We start from the raw sequence: 15,205 nt of genomic DNA on the forward strand, positions 1-15,205 counted from the left end.
ACAGCGGCCAACAACTAATTAACAGATACCAGCTGCTGGCTAGACCATAAATCTGCTAGGCCAGATGAGCCAGGGGGCCAGCCAGCATGTTGACTGTTTGGGAAGCGCCGAAGGAGAATGCAGTGAAGTCAAGTCCTTAAGGTCCAGAAACCAAGAGATCTGATCAGGCAGAGCAGGGTCCAATGCATGGGTCCATGAGAGCCGGAGCAATGTCTGCAGCAAGGCTTGACGTTGACTCTAGCAAGAAGTCTTCCTTCCTTTCCTGTCTTTTATGCTCTGCGTTCGAGGCCAGGTGCTTACAATCAGCCTGCGTTCTTGCGAGCTCTCCTGCTCCTTAATCGAGCTGATTGCCTTCGTTGCTGCAACACCTGTTGGTGTCTTCTCTCTGCTGGGGAAGGGGCAGCCTCCTGGTCGCTTCCTGACTCTGACAGGCAGGCTCCCTCAGGGGCTTGCTCTTGGTCTGGCAAAGGATCCTGAGCTGTCTCCCTGCTTGTTCCCTCTCCTGAGTCTGCGGTTTCCCATTCTTCTTCCTCCTTGGATAAGTCCTCTGAGGGGAGCATGACACTGTCTCTCCTTTCTGTTGGAATCCAGTGAAACTGTACAGGTGCTTAATCAGTGTGTAGAGGCAGTAATGGGATGGATGAGGACCAATAAACTGAAGCTGAATCCTGAAAAGATGGAGTTACTATGGATTTATGGTTTGTTGATGCAGGAATTAGATGAATTACCTGTTCTGGAGAGGGTTGCACTCTCCCTGAAGGACCAGGTGCATAGTCTGGAGTTACTCATTAATTCCATCTTGTTGGAAGCACAGATGACTACAGTGTCATGGAATGTCTATTTCCAACTACAGCTAGCAAACAAGATCCAGGCTACTAGGGCTTAAAATAGAATCTTCATGGTGGTGTCACCTTGGTTTAGGAATGTTCTTTCCTCTGAGGTTCAGCAGGTGCTGAGCTGACAATGGCTAGTTTTCAATGCCAAGTGAAAACATTCCTCTTTCTGCGTGCCTTCTGAATCTTCAGAATGGACAGATGGGGGGATGTTATATAGAAAACTAGATTATGAATTTTAGATGCCATAAATATTTTATGTGTTTTTATGTAGTTTTATATGTTGTGATCCATCCTGTGATAATTTTACGGTGGAGGGTAGGATTTACGTTTCACAAACAAATAAAATAGTCATCTGATTGTCTCATTTGGAAAGGACCATAGCTCAGTGGTAGAGCACATGCTTTGCATGCCGAAGATCCCAGGTTTAATCCCTGGACTCTCCAGTTTTTTGAAAAAGGGACCAAGTAATAGGTGATGTTAAAAATCTCTGCCTGAGACCATGGACAGCTGCACCATTGAATTAACTCTAGTTTGTCATGGCTTTTCAGAGGGGAGTGGGAGTTTTGTGTTTTGTGGGGTGATGCTTGTGGTGCTGGCTATGTGTTTCCACTATTACCATCACCTTAAGATGCAGGACCAGTAGCTGCAAGTTCCCAACTAGCACCATACCTGTTGGGTTTAGGAAATATTAAACTGAAAGGGGGGAGGAAGTTGTGTGTGCACATGTATGTGCTGGGCAGCTGCCCAAGCATTTTCTAATTTTTGATAGAGCACTAATCCCGGGTGTCTCCTGAAACGCTGGAAAGCCACTGCTAGTTAATGTCAGCAGTAGTGAGGTAGATGGATCAATGGTTTGAGTTGTTTGTTGTGTCTTGAGTTGCCCAGTCTTGCCCAGCAGATAGAGCATGTGCCTGTGCCTTTTCCACTCTCCTCTCCATTGACAGTGGCAGTGTGGGTTCCCAGTAGGTGGTGGGCAGCTGGTCTTGGACTGGGAAGCCACAAACATATCAAGTAGTAATAGATTGACTAAAACTAGGTTAAAATGCAGCTATCAGAAAGGAAAGACACTTTCTCATCAAGACTAAGAAAGAGGTTAAAATAATCAAGAAAGAGGTTAAAATGATCAAGCATACACCAGCTGCTGGGCTCACCAGCCTGATCTGATGTGCACCAGTAGCACAGGTGCAAAAGAAGGACATTAACTGATTACTACTAATATGAACAGTGAACTTACAAGATCTGAACAGGATGGTTCATGACAAATGCTATTGGAGGTCACTGATTCATAGGGTCGCCATAAGTCGTAATCGCCTTGAAGGCACATAATAACAGAACAATATGAACAGAGTGTTTTGGAAGTGATTGTATCTGGCTTGTAACAAAATAGACTGTTGTGAGTTTTCAGAGCCTTATTAGTGGTGAAATTTGTCGGCATCCCAAGCTAGCACACATATCATTTTCTCCCTTCCTCCTTTTCGACAACTCAGTGTTTCCTAAGCCCAGTTAACATGATATGGAAAGTTGCATGGTAGCTGCAGCTTCTGCACCTTAATTTATACATGACCACCATCATGGAACTCCCTTTTAGATGGATTCTTCCAACAGGCCGCTATTTGCTAACATCTACTTTAACATGAACCTTGAAAAAAAAAGATGTGTTATTCAAGAGAGTGATAGACATGTGCTTTGATTTACGTTGTGTGTGTCTCTCTTTTCCCCCTCCCCAATATGGGTCTGGCAGCACTGCTGTGCAGCAGTCCAGTTGTAGAATCTCGGGCATCTCCAGCAAGTGTTCAAATAGCAGCAGCTCCAGTGAATCTGACAGCAGTTCAGAATCTGACTCGGAGAGTGAAAGCAGTTCTACTGAAAGTGACTGCAACAAGCCCTCTCATTATTCCAGCCCAGAGGTAAGGAGTTCTGTACCTTTCATCCCAGTCAAAACATAATAGGCAAAAAGTTTAATTTCCAAATCAGTGGAACTTTAGTCCAAGTAATGTTAATTAAGGAGGTTTTATGTGACATCTTGATGGGTGACTTTTTTCTATATGCTTTTAGGCACAGTGTGCCCTTTCATGCAGATGAAAAATTGTGAGAAAACAAGGCGTTATACTAATACTACCTTTTTAGCCTTGTTGCCCATTGGAAAAAAGTGTGGCCTTAAGCCACTAAACCTATGATGCTAAACGAATTATTTTATATAAATCTAAGGGATGGCCAAGCACTATGTGTGTTTAGCAGGGTGTTGCCAGGCCTTTGTCCCTGATGGTCAACTGACATGGATGGGAAGACGTTTTACGCTTATCAAAAAATGCTAGTAATGGAGGTGGCATGAGGGTCAGCTCACAGAGTCTGTACCACCCAATGGCATTGGTTTCAAATATGTCAGACACTTAGCACAGATGAGAACTTGGAGGTGAGGAGACAGAAGACAGGATGGCTGCTGCATAATTTCGTGGCTTCCCTCTGTGACATTGAAGGTCCTCAGCAGATTTCAGGATCATCCTAGCAGCCAGTTGCATCCATTGTTATCTGATTTCCCAGACCAGGAGGATAATGGGTTATAATATGAATCTCGCAGCTGAAATTGCCTGTGATTTCCTCCTTTGATTAGCAGCCCGAGACCTGCAGAAAGCTAATGCCTGGTCCACAGGACACTGGGTTTGATCTCCACTGTGTCTGCTATGTCTTTCTACACCATTTGTCCCCTTTTGCCCCCTTTCTCACATTAGTTCCTTCTTGTCTTATTTTCCTGCCACCACTGTCCTTTTCCTCAAGCCTGATTTTCCTGCTTCCTGCAGTCTCTTTGCCTTTGGGCTCCTTGCCCCTTACCTTCCCCACATTCCAAGATCTCATCGCAGTCCTCAGCCAACCTGTGTGAGGTTTTAATTCCAGCCAAATATCCTGCACTGGAAAATGTTAAATTCCCTATGTAACTGAATTCTTCATTCCATACCACCATTCCAGCTCACCCAGTCAGTGCCAGAGATGCTTCACTACCACAAGCACTAGATAACCTCCTGCCGTTCTAGTTTCCCTGCCTCTGACTGTGTGAATGTTGCATGAACTACTGCCAGCACAAGGCAAAGAGTACCTCTATACATTTCTCACCTAATGCAGATGAAACAATCATGTCCAGGCTGTCAGTTGCCTTTTAACTCTTGGACACCCATGTGTGTGCTTGCTGTACAGATCCTTATACCATCCAGAGATGTAATGTGTGATTGCAGTAAGCTATGAAAGTCAAAGTGGAAAATGTGATTTCCATAGCTCCCTATTGTTTTTTTAAAAATTGGGACAAGCTTATGTTGAGAGTGTGGTCAGTACCTCAACAGAATTGCAATAATGGTCTGATGAATCCTGATAAAACACCCAACTTTACCTGGCTAGAAATAGGTCTGTGGACAGAAATACTTGTAATGTGGACTCCTTATCAGTGGAGTAGCAGTAAATGTTGAAGTGCAGGAGCGTATCAAGACAGTCCCCATAGTGACAATTCCAAAGAAGTCCAAAGATGCAGGCAGCTCTTTGATCCATGGACTTTGGCTGGGTAGGTTTACACATTGTTTAGCCATGAAGTTCACTGGGTGACCTTGGACCAGTCACTGGCTGAGTCTAGCCTACCTCACAGGGTTATTATGAGGATAAAATGAGGTAACCACCCACACCCATGTGTGCCACCCTGAGCTCAATAGAGGAAGTATAGGATACAAATGTGAACAATATTAAAGTTCCACATAGTACACCACCTGCCATTTCATGTGCTAGTGAGGCTCATTTTGAGCTATTTATAACAGACTGTAGGACACCTGTATTATTTTCTGACGTATATCTAATGTCAAGAACAAACACCTTAATGTCTTCTAAAATATCTTTTTTTTAAAGTCTCTTGTAGCATGTCCTATATTCCAACCCCCCAAGCATACAACTTTGGCAAATATAGGTCCTGCAGATGCAGTCATTGCTTACGCTGTGAAAAAGGGACCAGACCTTCACTCCCTTACGTTCCCCCCCTCTCTCTGTGTGTAAATTTTCTATTTGCAAATTTAACAATAAAAGGAAAGAAAAAGAAAACAAAGAAAAATGAATTAAAATAAAAAATGAAAACATTGAAGGTACGAAAAAAGAAAAAATAGGAATAATCATCATCATCGCCATCAGTTTGCATTATGAATAATGTACCCATCAGTACATGCATCTTGAGTTAAACATCTAAATTAATATAAGCCCTCCAGATGTCCAAATAGGGGATGTCCACTTGAAATTGATGTCTCAGTCCATTGCATAATAGACAGTGGGTATTTATCCTTCCAGATTTGAAGTACGAGTCTCTTACTAACCATGAGGGCTCACAAAATCTACTTCACAGCATTCTTGCTCCACTGCTGCTAGTATTCTTGCAGTTTCTAAACATCTTATTTGTTTGTTTAAAACATTTATATACTGCTTTTTATGAATGATCTAAGGGCCGTTTAAAAAAATTAAGAAGTAGCAATACAAGCAAAGCAAACAACAGATAAAACCAACACAAATATTTACATTGTATTCCTATATACTGGGGTAGCCAACTTGGTGCCCTCCGGACGTTGCTGGCCTACAGCTCTCATCATCCCTGATCATTGGCCATGTTGGCTGTGGCTGATAGAAGATTAGTCCAGCAACATCTGGAGGGCACCACCATGGCTGCCACTGCTCTGCATATTTATCTGGGAAGTAAGTCCCATTGAACTCAGTGGGGCCCACTTCTGAGTAGACATGTATAGGACTACGCTGTTAAGAGATTAAAAATATTTTAGAATCTTCACAGTAAATGCAGGAATAATTCCTTTGGAGAGCTCTTTGGGTTCTGTTTCTGAATAAGATTGAAGAATAACACCTGTTCAGCTCTGTAATTCAGCTTGCATTTACTGGTTCACTTTTGTTTCTAAGGTCATTTCTTCTGTTGCTAGCAGAAGAATGTGATTAATTAATGACTACACTTTACTAATAAAAGCCATAATAAATACCATTAATTGCACATGTTTTTAATACTTTGTATTTCATATACTCTCTCCCTTTTCTTTTTCTTGGCTCTCCTATTTTGATGGGAGTCCTAGTCAATTCAGGACAAATTCATGATGGATAGTTCTCTTTATAACTAGCATCCATAATAGCTACAAGGAACGTCCATGTACAAAAGGTGCATACCTGTGAATATGAGACACTGGTATTCAAGCAAGAAAACCATCTGCCCATTGTGGGAAATGGAGTGATGGGCTCTTAGTCTAATCCAGCAAGGCAATTTTATGTTCTTAGGAGCTTAAAATTGGTTTATCAATGTCTGATGATAATAGAATAGTAGGGATGGAATCCATTGGCCAATTCCATTGACCTAATGGGCTGGTATCGATTCAGGTTCATTCTTTGTCCATGAGCTACTGCTTTTACCAATCCATTTCTTCCCCCCTCAGAAAAAATATTGATATTAATATCGATATTTTTCAAGTAAGTATCAATATTTTACAAGAAACATCAATAAATTAAAGGAAATGCTAATAAATTGAAGGAAATATTGATAAAATATTGATATTATCAATATTTTAGACACTTTTTTTAAAAAAAATCCATTTCTGAACATAGCTGCAGAAGATCACTACATAAAAATCCAATCCACAATAATAGCGAATAAGCAAATTAATGGAACATTTGGTACCAAATCCAAATTGGGCAGAATTCTAGCACATCCCTATAGAATAGTCACACTTTTAAATTTAAAAATAATGTTTTAAATTGCTGGGTATATAAAGAATCATCAATTTCTTAACAGTATAAAAGCACTAGCTAGAGTGTTATAAAATGTTGGGGGTTCCAAACTTTATTTTCTAGCCTGAACAGCCATCATCAAACAAGTGGCAGCTGGATAAATGGTTAAATAAGGTTACTCCTCACAAAGCACCTATTTTGAACCAAAACGGACTGGAGACCTTTCAGTGTTACAGCAAAGGAAAAGATGGACAAGATTGTGAACATCTACCTGCCATTTGCCAAACCAACCTCAGAGATAAAGAGGTTAAGAATCCCAGCAAAGAGGAGCTGAGGCTGAGGACAGCTAATAAAGCCCCAGGGCATAAAGGAGGAAAGCAAAAATCGCCTCCTTCAGCTCCTGCCATTTCTGTAGAGAGTGGTCCTCTAAGGAGGACTGTGTGTAAAAAACAGCCAAGAAGGACAGAGAGGACCTCTGGTGGCAATATCTTAAATGGCCATATAGCTGATGATCTTGACTTGAACCAAGTACTTTTGGAAAATAATAGCATATGTGAACAACCTAAAACCAGGCCCTGCAACAACAAAGTTGAGCACAGAAAGGAAACACGTGCTGCCTGTGAAAAGAGACGTACAAGGGGGTCAGGTAAAACAGCGCCCAAATCCAAGGAATTCATTGAGACAGAATCTTCATCTTCAACTTCCTCAGAGACAGACTGTCAATCTGAACAAGAGGAATATCCTTTACACAAGCCTCAAACTGTGACTTCAGCATCAGCTGGAAGTGACCAGAAACTGAAGGACTCTGGGAGTAATAACACCAACAAAGCAAACAGCAGTTGTGGTGCCTTTGGTTCAGTTAACACCAGGACTAGTAACGATATAGCAAAGGAACTGGAAGAACAGTTTTACACTCTGGTTCCTTTTGGTCGGAATGAGCTCCTGTCTCCTCTGAAAGACACAGATGAAATAAAAGCACTTTGGGTCAAAATTGATTTGACTCTTTTGACCAGAATACCACACCACTTAGCTGAGGAGCCACTGCTAATAAACGCTGGAGTTAAAGAAGCAACCACTATGCAGCATATCATTGTAAATGATCTACCAGCAGAAAAGGTCATCTCAAAATCTAGAAGGAAACGTAAGGTAGGCTATGTGGAATTGCTTTTAATTTTAAAGGAGCTAATGGGAAATATTTGATAGCATTTATAGTGTATGTCAGTGTAAGTTCCCTGGGCTGTATCCAACGTGCATTGTTCCACTCACGCAAATGAGGTGTCCATTTTCTCTCCTCCTCCCTCATGCACACCCAAAATCTGCTCTGGAGGGTCTCCCAACCCAGGAGGCGAAGATAAGTTCCCTAAACAACATAGGAAGAGCCTGATGGATCAGGACAGTGGCCCATCTAGTCCAGCATTCTGTTCTCACTGTGGCCAACCAGATGCCCATGGGAAGCATGCAAGCAGGATTTGAGTGCAAGAGCACTCTCCCCTCCTGTGGTTTCCAGCAACTGGTATTCAGAAACATATCACCCCTGACTATGGAATATGTGCCCTTGCACATGCAGAAGTCTGTTGCACCAGTGGAGCTGCAGCATTGGATACAGCCCCCTGTTCTTTAGTTACTATAGCAGTTCAATCTCTCTAGAGATTGGGGCAAAATTTGCTCAGTTCACATTCTGCAAATCTACCAAATGTTCGCATCTGAGATCAATATGCAAACTGAAACACAGCTATCCTTTGAATATTGCGCTTCTCTGAATTTTGCAATGCACTTCCCCAACCTAAAAAATGTTTACAAAAATGTGTATATTATGGAAAAGTATGCACAAAAAAGAACATATTAATAAAAACAATGTACAAAATGGCTTGCAAAAATGTGTGTGTTAAGCAGAATTGTGTAAAAAAATGGGAAAAAGTGCATTTGAATTTTGGGAAGCTTTTTTTAAAAAGCAAACTGAGGCAGAAATGGCACGACCTGCACTTAAGGTTGGAAACTGAGAGAAACAGATCCATCCATCTTTCTCTCTCTCTCTCTCTCTCTCTCTCTCTCTCTCTCTGCATATTCAAATAAGATTCAGCATATTTTAGGGAAAGCCCTAAATGATCGCAAAGGACTTTGAACACTATAAAGATTTGAAAATCTTTTTTAAATGAATGTAATACTTGAGATAAGACCTACATTTCTGTTTAGCATACAGTTAATTTCTAACTTGACTTTGAAGATAAAGTATCCATCTCGCCAGGAGCATCTGGCGTGACGGAGCAATGCTATATAGCCACATTCCCTACATCACCATCACTGCTACTTACTAGGATGGGTCAGGGCAACATCAGGGTCAGGGCCCTTGGGGGGGCTATGTAAGGTTCCCCCAACTGAACTCTGTTATGATATATGTGAGTTTCCCATAAAATCCACAAGTGGCTTGTGGAAGGGGAGTAGAGGCTGTGGCATCCTCCCAATGGCAGTGGTGTTTCACTCCTCAGAAATGGATGGGGCAGGATGAGGAGGCAGCGAGGAGGTCAGAGAAGCTCTGGGTTGGCAGGAGCCAATGCCAAGGAGCACTCTAGAAAGTAATTAATGTGCACTTTTAACTAAAAAAAGAAAAGAACCATTGACATTGAAGAGTTTGGTGTCTTTCTAAATTTGAGTAATAAACTAATATGATGTAACACTTAATATTTTAACTTTATGTATATTTTATAAACTCTTGAGATATAATAAATACAAGCGCTACAGTATTCAACATCTCTATTACTGACCTGTAGAATTCAGTATATGATGGTTTTTTTTTCCTTCCCTTAGTATGAAAATGAGGATGCAAACAGGGAAAGCAAGAAGATTCACACTCAGCAAGAGTGTTCCTCATATTTACTTGCTTCAGCCCAAGTTATTTCTACACCAAATAATTGCAATGTGATAAAAAACAGGTATGTGTTTCCTGTGTCAGATGTTCAGACTTTAAAATTCTTTGTAAAAGATATTAAAGGTTTTTTTAAAAAAGGAGACATCTATTAAACTTTTTTATTTTCAGGTGGACTTGGATTACATTTGTAGGCAAGGTCACCGTGTCCTGAGGGCATGGCTCCTCCCACTTTTTTTTTAAGCTACAGTAGTTTCCCCACAGGGATAGCCATTTCATATTTTAAAAAGGAATCACATGATCACATAGAGCACATTCTTTGCAAGCAGAAACTCCTGGCTTCTCCAGCTAAAAGCATCAGGTAGCAGGTGATGGGAAACACCTTCTGCCTGACACCTTAGACTGCCACTTTCAAATAGACAATACTGGGCTGAATGAACCAGTGGTCTGACTCAGTTTGAGGCAGCTTTGGGAGCAATCCAAACCCAAGATCCACTGGGATGAGCAGAGTTTGGAATAAGACAGATCTTCAGCTGAAGTCCCTCCTTCTGGTTTAGCCAGATATATGTTGGTGTCTCTATCCTAGCTCAGCCGGGGCTCAGCTTGCTGGGGGATAAGTCCCGAAAAAGGGGCATACTGGGGAAGTGACAGGAGGGGGGCAGGGCAGGGGGAGGCTGACACCTATTCCAAGCTCTGTTCAAATTGGTGACATGACCTAGCAATCCATTGGAAGCAGAGCTTGGAAAAGTTACTTTTTTGAACTACAACTCCCATCAGCCCAATCCAGTGGCCATGCTGGCTGAAGCTGATGCAAGCTGTAGTTCAAAAAAGTAACTTTTCCAAGCTCTGATTGGAAGTTACACTAGCAAACAAGAGCAATCCAAATCAAACTCTATTTTAAAGACTTGTTTTCCCTCCGCCAGGCTTAAGCCGGCTCAACCAGCAGAAGCCCCGCTCCTGACCAGAGTTTGGAATAGAAACAAATTTCACCTGCATAATTTACCTCAGATTAAATTACGCTGACTTCCTATAGTTTGCTCTGTAGGGGTGTAGTCATCCAGGGTCTTGGGGGTGTATGTCTTAGACCCTTTATTTTGGGGGGAGCTGGGTCCCAGCAGGGTCCCTATGTCTTCGGCATCCTATGAAACAATCAGCATGAAAGGGGAGTGTGTTAGCCGCTGAGAAGAGTCTTCTAACATGCTTCCTTGTCCTTTCCTGCTGATTTGAGCCAATCAGAGTGAAAGGAGGTGAGTCAGCCATTGAGAAGACACTTCTCAGCAGCTAACACTCTCCCCTTTCAAGCTGATTGGCTCCTAGGGAATATCTGTTGTTGTGGGAGAAGGCATTAACAAGGATCTCATTCTCAATTCAGCAGCAAAAGGGAGGGGTGTGGCTATGACAAACATGAAGGGACTCTGCACTTCTGAATTTGCCACTATACTACTGTTGCAAGGTCTGTCTGGTTCCAGGCTCCCTCTGTGGCCTGTTCCTCCCTAAAGCCGACAGTCCTTTGCACGGGCTGCTTGTGTTGATGATGTCATCAACATATGCAGGTGCCTCTCTACATAGTGTGTGTAAATTAAGACAAGGTCACAAAATTACACTCGCATGAGACTAGTGGTGTCATGGCTGCTAGCTCAGCTCTGATACTGCATGACTTGTGCAATTAGGACTGTGGTTATCTCAAATGATGTGCTAGGAGGGAGGAAGATTTGTATTTCCCAATTAAAGATATTGCTTGTGTGATGGGAAAGTAGATTTTTCCCTGTGGCAGAGATAGTTCCTTGAGGGACTTGAAAAAGCTACTTAATAGATTGTGGAAATGATGCAATTGAATTTGAAGTTCACTATCTTAAAGCCTAAAAAAATTAGAAAGCTACATAAAAGAAAAGCCATATTCTAAACCAAGAATAAGAGCTTGTGCACTGTTCATTCCACTATCTTATCCTGCCATATTGTCTTCTATCTAAACAATTAAGTTTTATGGATATTTCTTGCTTCTTTGTAGGTGCAATAGAACACAATATGTGCTTAATATAATCAGAAAAAATATGGGACAAAATATACTACATTTAATAGCAGTGTTTTAGTGAACTAAGTCAATTTAGAAGGTTCTCTATACATTAATTTATCTTATTAGTCTTTAAAATCTGGAACTGCCATAATTCATAATTTAGAAGCCTTTTATAGGTTACAATCCAGCATTTAGCCTGCTCCAGTGTGAACATTTGAATCAGGGCAAGTAAAGTTTTAAATGTTAATATGTTCAAATAAGTTCAAATAAATAATAAGATTTAATATGTTCAAATGGTCCAGTCCACATTAATAATCATGCAGCTCTATTCTAGACAAGCTAAAATTTCTGAACTGTTTTCAAAGGCAGCCCCATATATAATGTGTTACAAATGCTACTCTCTCTTAGCTTTTAACCAGTGCTTAATTAATGCATTTTTATCACCCTCCCTTCAAGGAACTCGGGGCAGTGTATATAGTCCACCCTTACCTTCATTTTGTCCTCACAACAGTTGTATGGGATAGGTTAGGCTAAGAGAGAGAGCAAAGTTCATCCAGAGAGCATCATGCTTAGCAGGGATTTGATCCCAGGTGTCCCTAGTCCTAACGCAGGGATAGCTAACATGGTGCCCTCCACCATTGGCCATGCAGGCTGGGGCTGATAAGAGTAGTGGTTCAAAAAAAATTCAGATCATCTGGAGGAGCATATTTAGCTATCCCCAGGGGTGTAGTCATCTAGGTCTCAGGGGGTCTTAGACCCCTTACTTTTTTGGGAGCCAGGTCCCAGCAGGGACTGTTAGCCACTGAGAAGAGTAACTTGCTTCCTTGTTGGTTCCTGCTGATCGGAGCCAATCAGAGTGAAAGGAATTCCTCTTAGTTCCTACTTCAAAAAGCCAAGTTGCAGAGAGTGAGAATTCTGTAATTACAGAAGAGACAGTGAATCCTGATGATAGCATCCCATCAACATCATCAAGTAGTTTGGTAGCAGCAGGAGATAAACTTGTAGACACTGAATTCAGTCATTCAGGCAATATCTCTGACAGTGAGAAAGGACAGACAAATGGTAACAGTGATAGAGAAGCAGGAAGCCTGGCCAGATTATTCTATGGAATGCAAATTGTAATACAATAAAATACAAGCAATAAAAGAAGCAATAAAATACAATTAAAAATCATGCAGCACCTAGCACAGCACATTACAAGTGCTACAGTCATTAAGTAGTCCACTAAGACCATCAGCACTTTTCAAGTGGTCTGTGAGGGGAAAAATTGTGGGACCCCTTGCTCTAAATAACATGGAGGGTGTTCTGGTTTAAGAAGTGAAAACCTTAAGTGCCGGAAATTAGATAAATTTGTCTGTGGTTGTCTAGTAATGGAACAAGTATAATGATTGTCTATTCATATTTCTGAGAGCCAGCGTGGTATAGTGGTTAAGGTGTTGGACTACAATCTGGGAGACCAGGGTTCGAATCCCCATGAAGCTCACTGGGTGATCTTGGGCCAGTCACTGCCTCTCAGCCTCAGAGGGAGGCAATGGTAAACCCCCTCTGAATACTGCTTACCATGAAAACCCTATTCATAGGGTCGCCATAAGTTGGAATCAACTTAAAGGCAGTCCATTTTAATTTTTCATTCATATTTCTTTTTTTCATTAATGTAATTTTCTTTCTTTCTGTAGAAATTGGATGTAAGTCACTTTGCACATAATTTTTTTTAAGCACCCCCTAAATTGTCTGGTTTAATGCTCACACAGTACTTTGTCTTTAGTTACAATCAAATTAAATTTTTTAAAAGTTAATTGTTAATAGGGAATGGAATTATAAGTAGACAAATGGAGACCTGCAGCAAAAATGTTGTATGAAATTTCCCTGTTCAGGATTCCAGCTACTCTGATCCATTATCCCTTCATCCCAGTTTTCTGTCAGTATTCCTTGCCCACTGAGCATACACAGTCCTCATTAAGTTGGGTTGAGGGGGTTCTCCCCTCAGGGTTTTTTCCCTAACAAGTTTTTTGTATTGCTGCAAACCTTGAGGTTCCCCTAAACATGTTACTATCTCCTTCCTGTGTGTCACTGGTGCTCTACTGAGCCACATAAGTAAAGATAGGTACCCATCCTGAAGACATAACATTCTGTCTTTAGGACTCAGGGCAGGGATTGCATGGAAGGTCAGTTCTCCAACCAGCTAAACCCATATTTCAGCCCTTTGCAGCCACAGGGTCATAGGAACATAGAATCATAGAATTGTAGAGTTGGAAGGGGCCTATAAGGCCATCAAGTCCAACCCCCTGCTGAACACAGGAATCCAAATTAAAGCATTCCTAACAGGTGGCTGTCCAGCTGCCTCTTGAATGCCTCCTGTGTTGGAGAGCCCACCACCTCCCTAGGTAATTGGTTCCATTGTTAGGACTTTTTTCCTGATGTTCAGTTAAAATCTGGCTTCCTGTAACTTGAGCCCATTATTCTGTGTCCTGCTCAAGAAGAGATCCTGGCCCTCCTCTGTGTGGCAACTTTTCAAGTACTTGAAAAGTGCTATCACATTCCCCTCAGTCTTTTCTTCTTAAGGCTGAACATGCCCAGTTCTTTCAGTCTCTCCTCATAGGGCTTTGTTTCCAGTCCCCTGATCATTCTCGCTGCCCTCCTCTGAATCTGTTCCAGTTTGTCTGCATCGGTTGAGCCCAGCTCCCTCAGGTAGATCAGGGAGAGGTGTCAGAGGAGGAGGGGGCTTTTGAGGGCATTGGGGGGGGAGATGGCAACAGCCCGCAAGTTCCCACGGATAGCCCTCCCGTCGATGCGGATCCCACTCCGTCTGCAAGTGCTCCAACAGAGCTGTTGGGAAGCGACCTCACGTGTGAGCCAACTCCACACACACACCCCAGGATTCCCCGCCTGGCATTTAAAACACTTCCCCACCAACCTGCTCCCTGCCCCTGAGGTCGAGTCAGCACCTAGCGAGCTTGTGTTGTCAGATGTACAGCCGGAGGATCGTCCCCCTCGCCCCATGCGAGACGCCGCGAGAAGCAGGATAGAAGGTGGTACTTCAGAGGAGTCAGAGATTACGGGCGAAGACCTTTCCTATTTAAGGCGGCACACACACACCCCGATTGGGGTGCTGAGTCAACTTATTCCACACGCTGCAGAGCATGCCTAGGTAGCTCAGGTAGAGACATTAGTGAGTTAACATAGACAGGCCTATGAAGCGCACTGCCTTTGATGTAACCATTGCTCTAATAAAAAAAGAATTAACTGCAGCCTAGCCTCCATCCCGTGATTTGCTGTCTGGGCAGGACAGCATCCTTAGAGTGTGGTGTCCAGAACTAGTACTCAAGATGAGGCCTAACCAGTGCTGAATAGAGGGGAACCAATACTTCACATGGTTGGGAAACTATAAATGTTAAACTGTTAATGCACCCTAAAATAGCATTTGCCTTTTTTGCAGCCACATCATGCTGTTGGCTCATATTCAGCTTGTGATCAACAACAGTCCTAAGATCCTTCTCGCATGTCGTATTGCTGAGCCAAGTATCCCCCATCTTATAACTGTGCACTTGGTTTCTTTTTCCTAGGTGTAGAACTTTGCACTTATCCCTGTTAAATTTCATTCTGTTGTTTTCAGCCCAATGCTCCAGCCTGTCAAGATCCATTTCAATTTTGTTTTGTCTTCCAAGGTATTAGCTATCCCTTTCAATTTTGTATCGTCTGCAAATTTGAATAGCATTCCCTGCACCGCCTCATTCAAGTCATTAATAAAAATGT

At 42.1% G+C, this 15,205-nt stretch overlaps 1 protein-coding gene across 1 annotated transcript in view; it reads left to right on the forward strand.

The window, feature by feature from the left end:
- Positions 1 to 15,205, forward strand: part of AFF3 (ALF transcription elongation factor 3) — a 424,912-nt gene that overhangs the window by 375,170 nt on the left and 34,537 nt on the right. Inside the window, exons 11-13 of the mRNA XM_061626864.1 lie at positions 2,578 to 2,743; positions 6,699 to 7,721; positions 9,381 to 9,505. Coding sequence (XP_061482848.1) covers positions 2,578 to 2,743; positions 6,699 to 7,721; positions 9,381 to 9,505 — 1,314 coding nt within the window. The remainder of the gene's footprint in view (positions 1 to 2,577; positions 2,744 to 6,698; positions 7,722 to 9,380; positions 9,506 to 15,205) is intronic.

This window comes from Rhineura floridana, chromosome 5, assembly GCF_030035675.1.
Source record: "Rhineura floridana isolate rRhiFlo1 chromosome 5, rRhiFlo1.hap2, whole genome shotgun sequence".
NCBI classification, from domain to species: domain Eukaryota; kingdom Metazoa; phylum Chordata; class Lepidosauria; order Squamata; family Rhineuridae; genus Rhineura; species Rhineura floridana.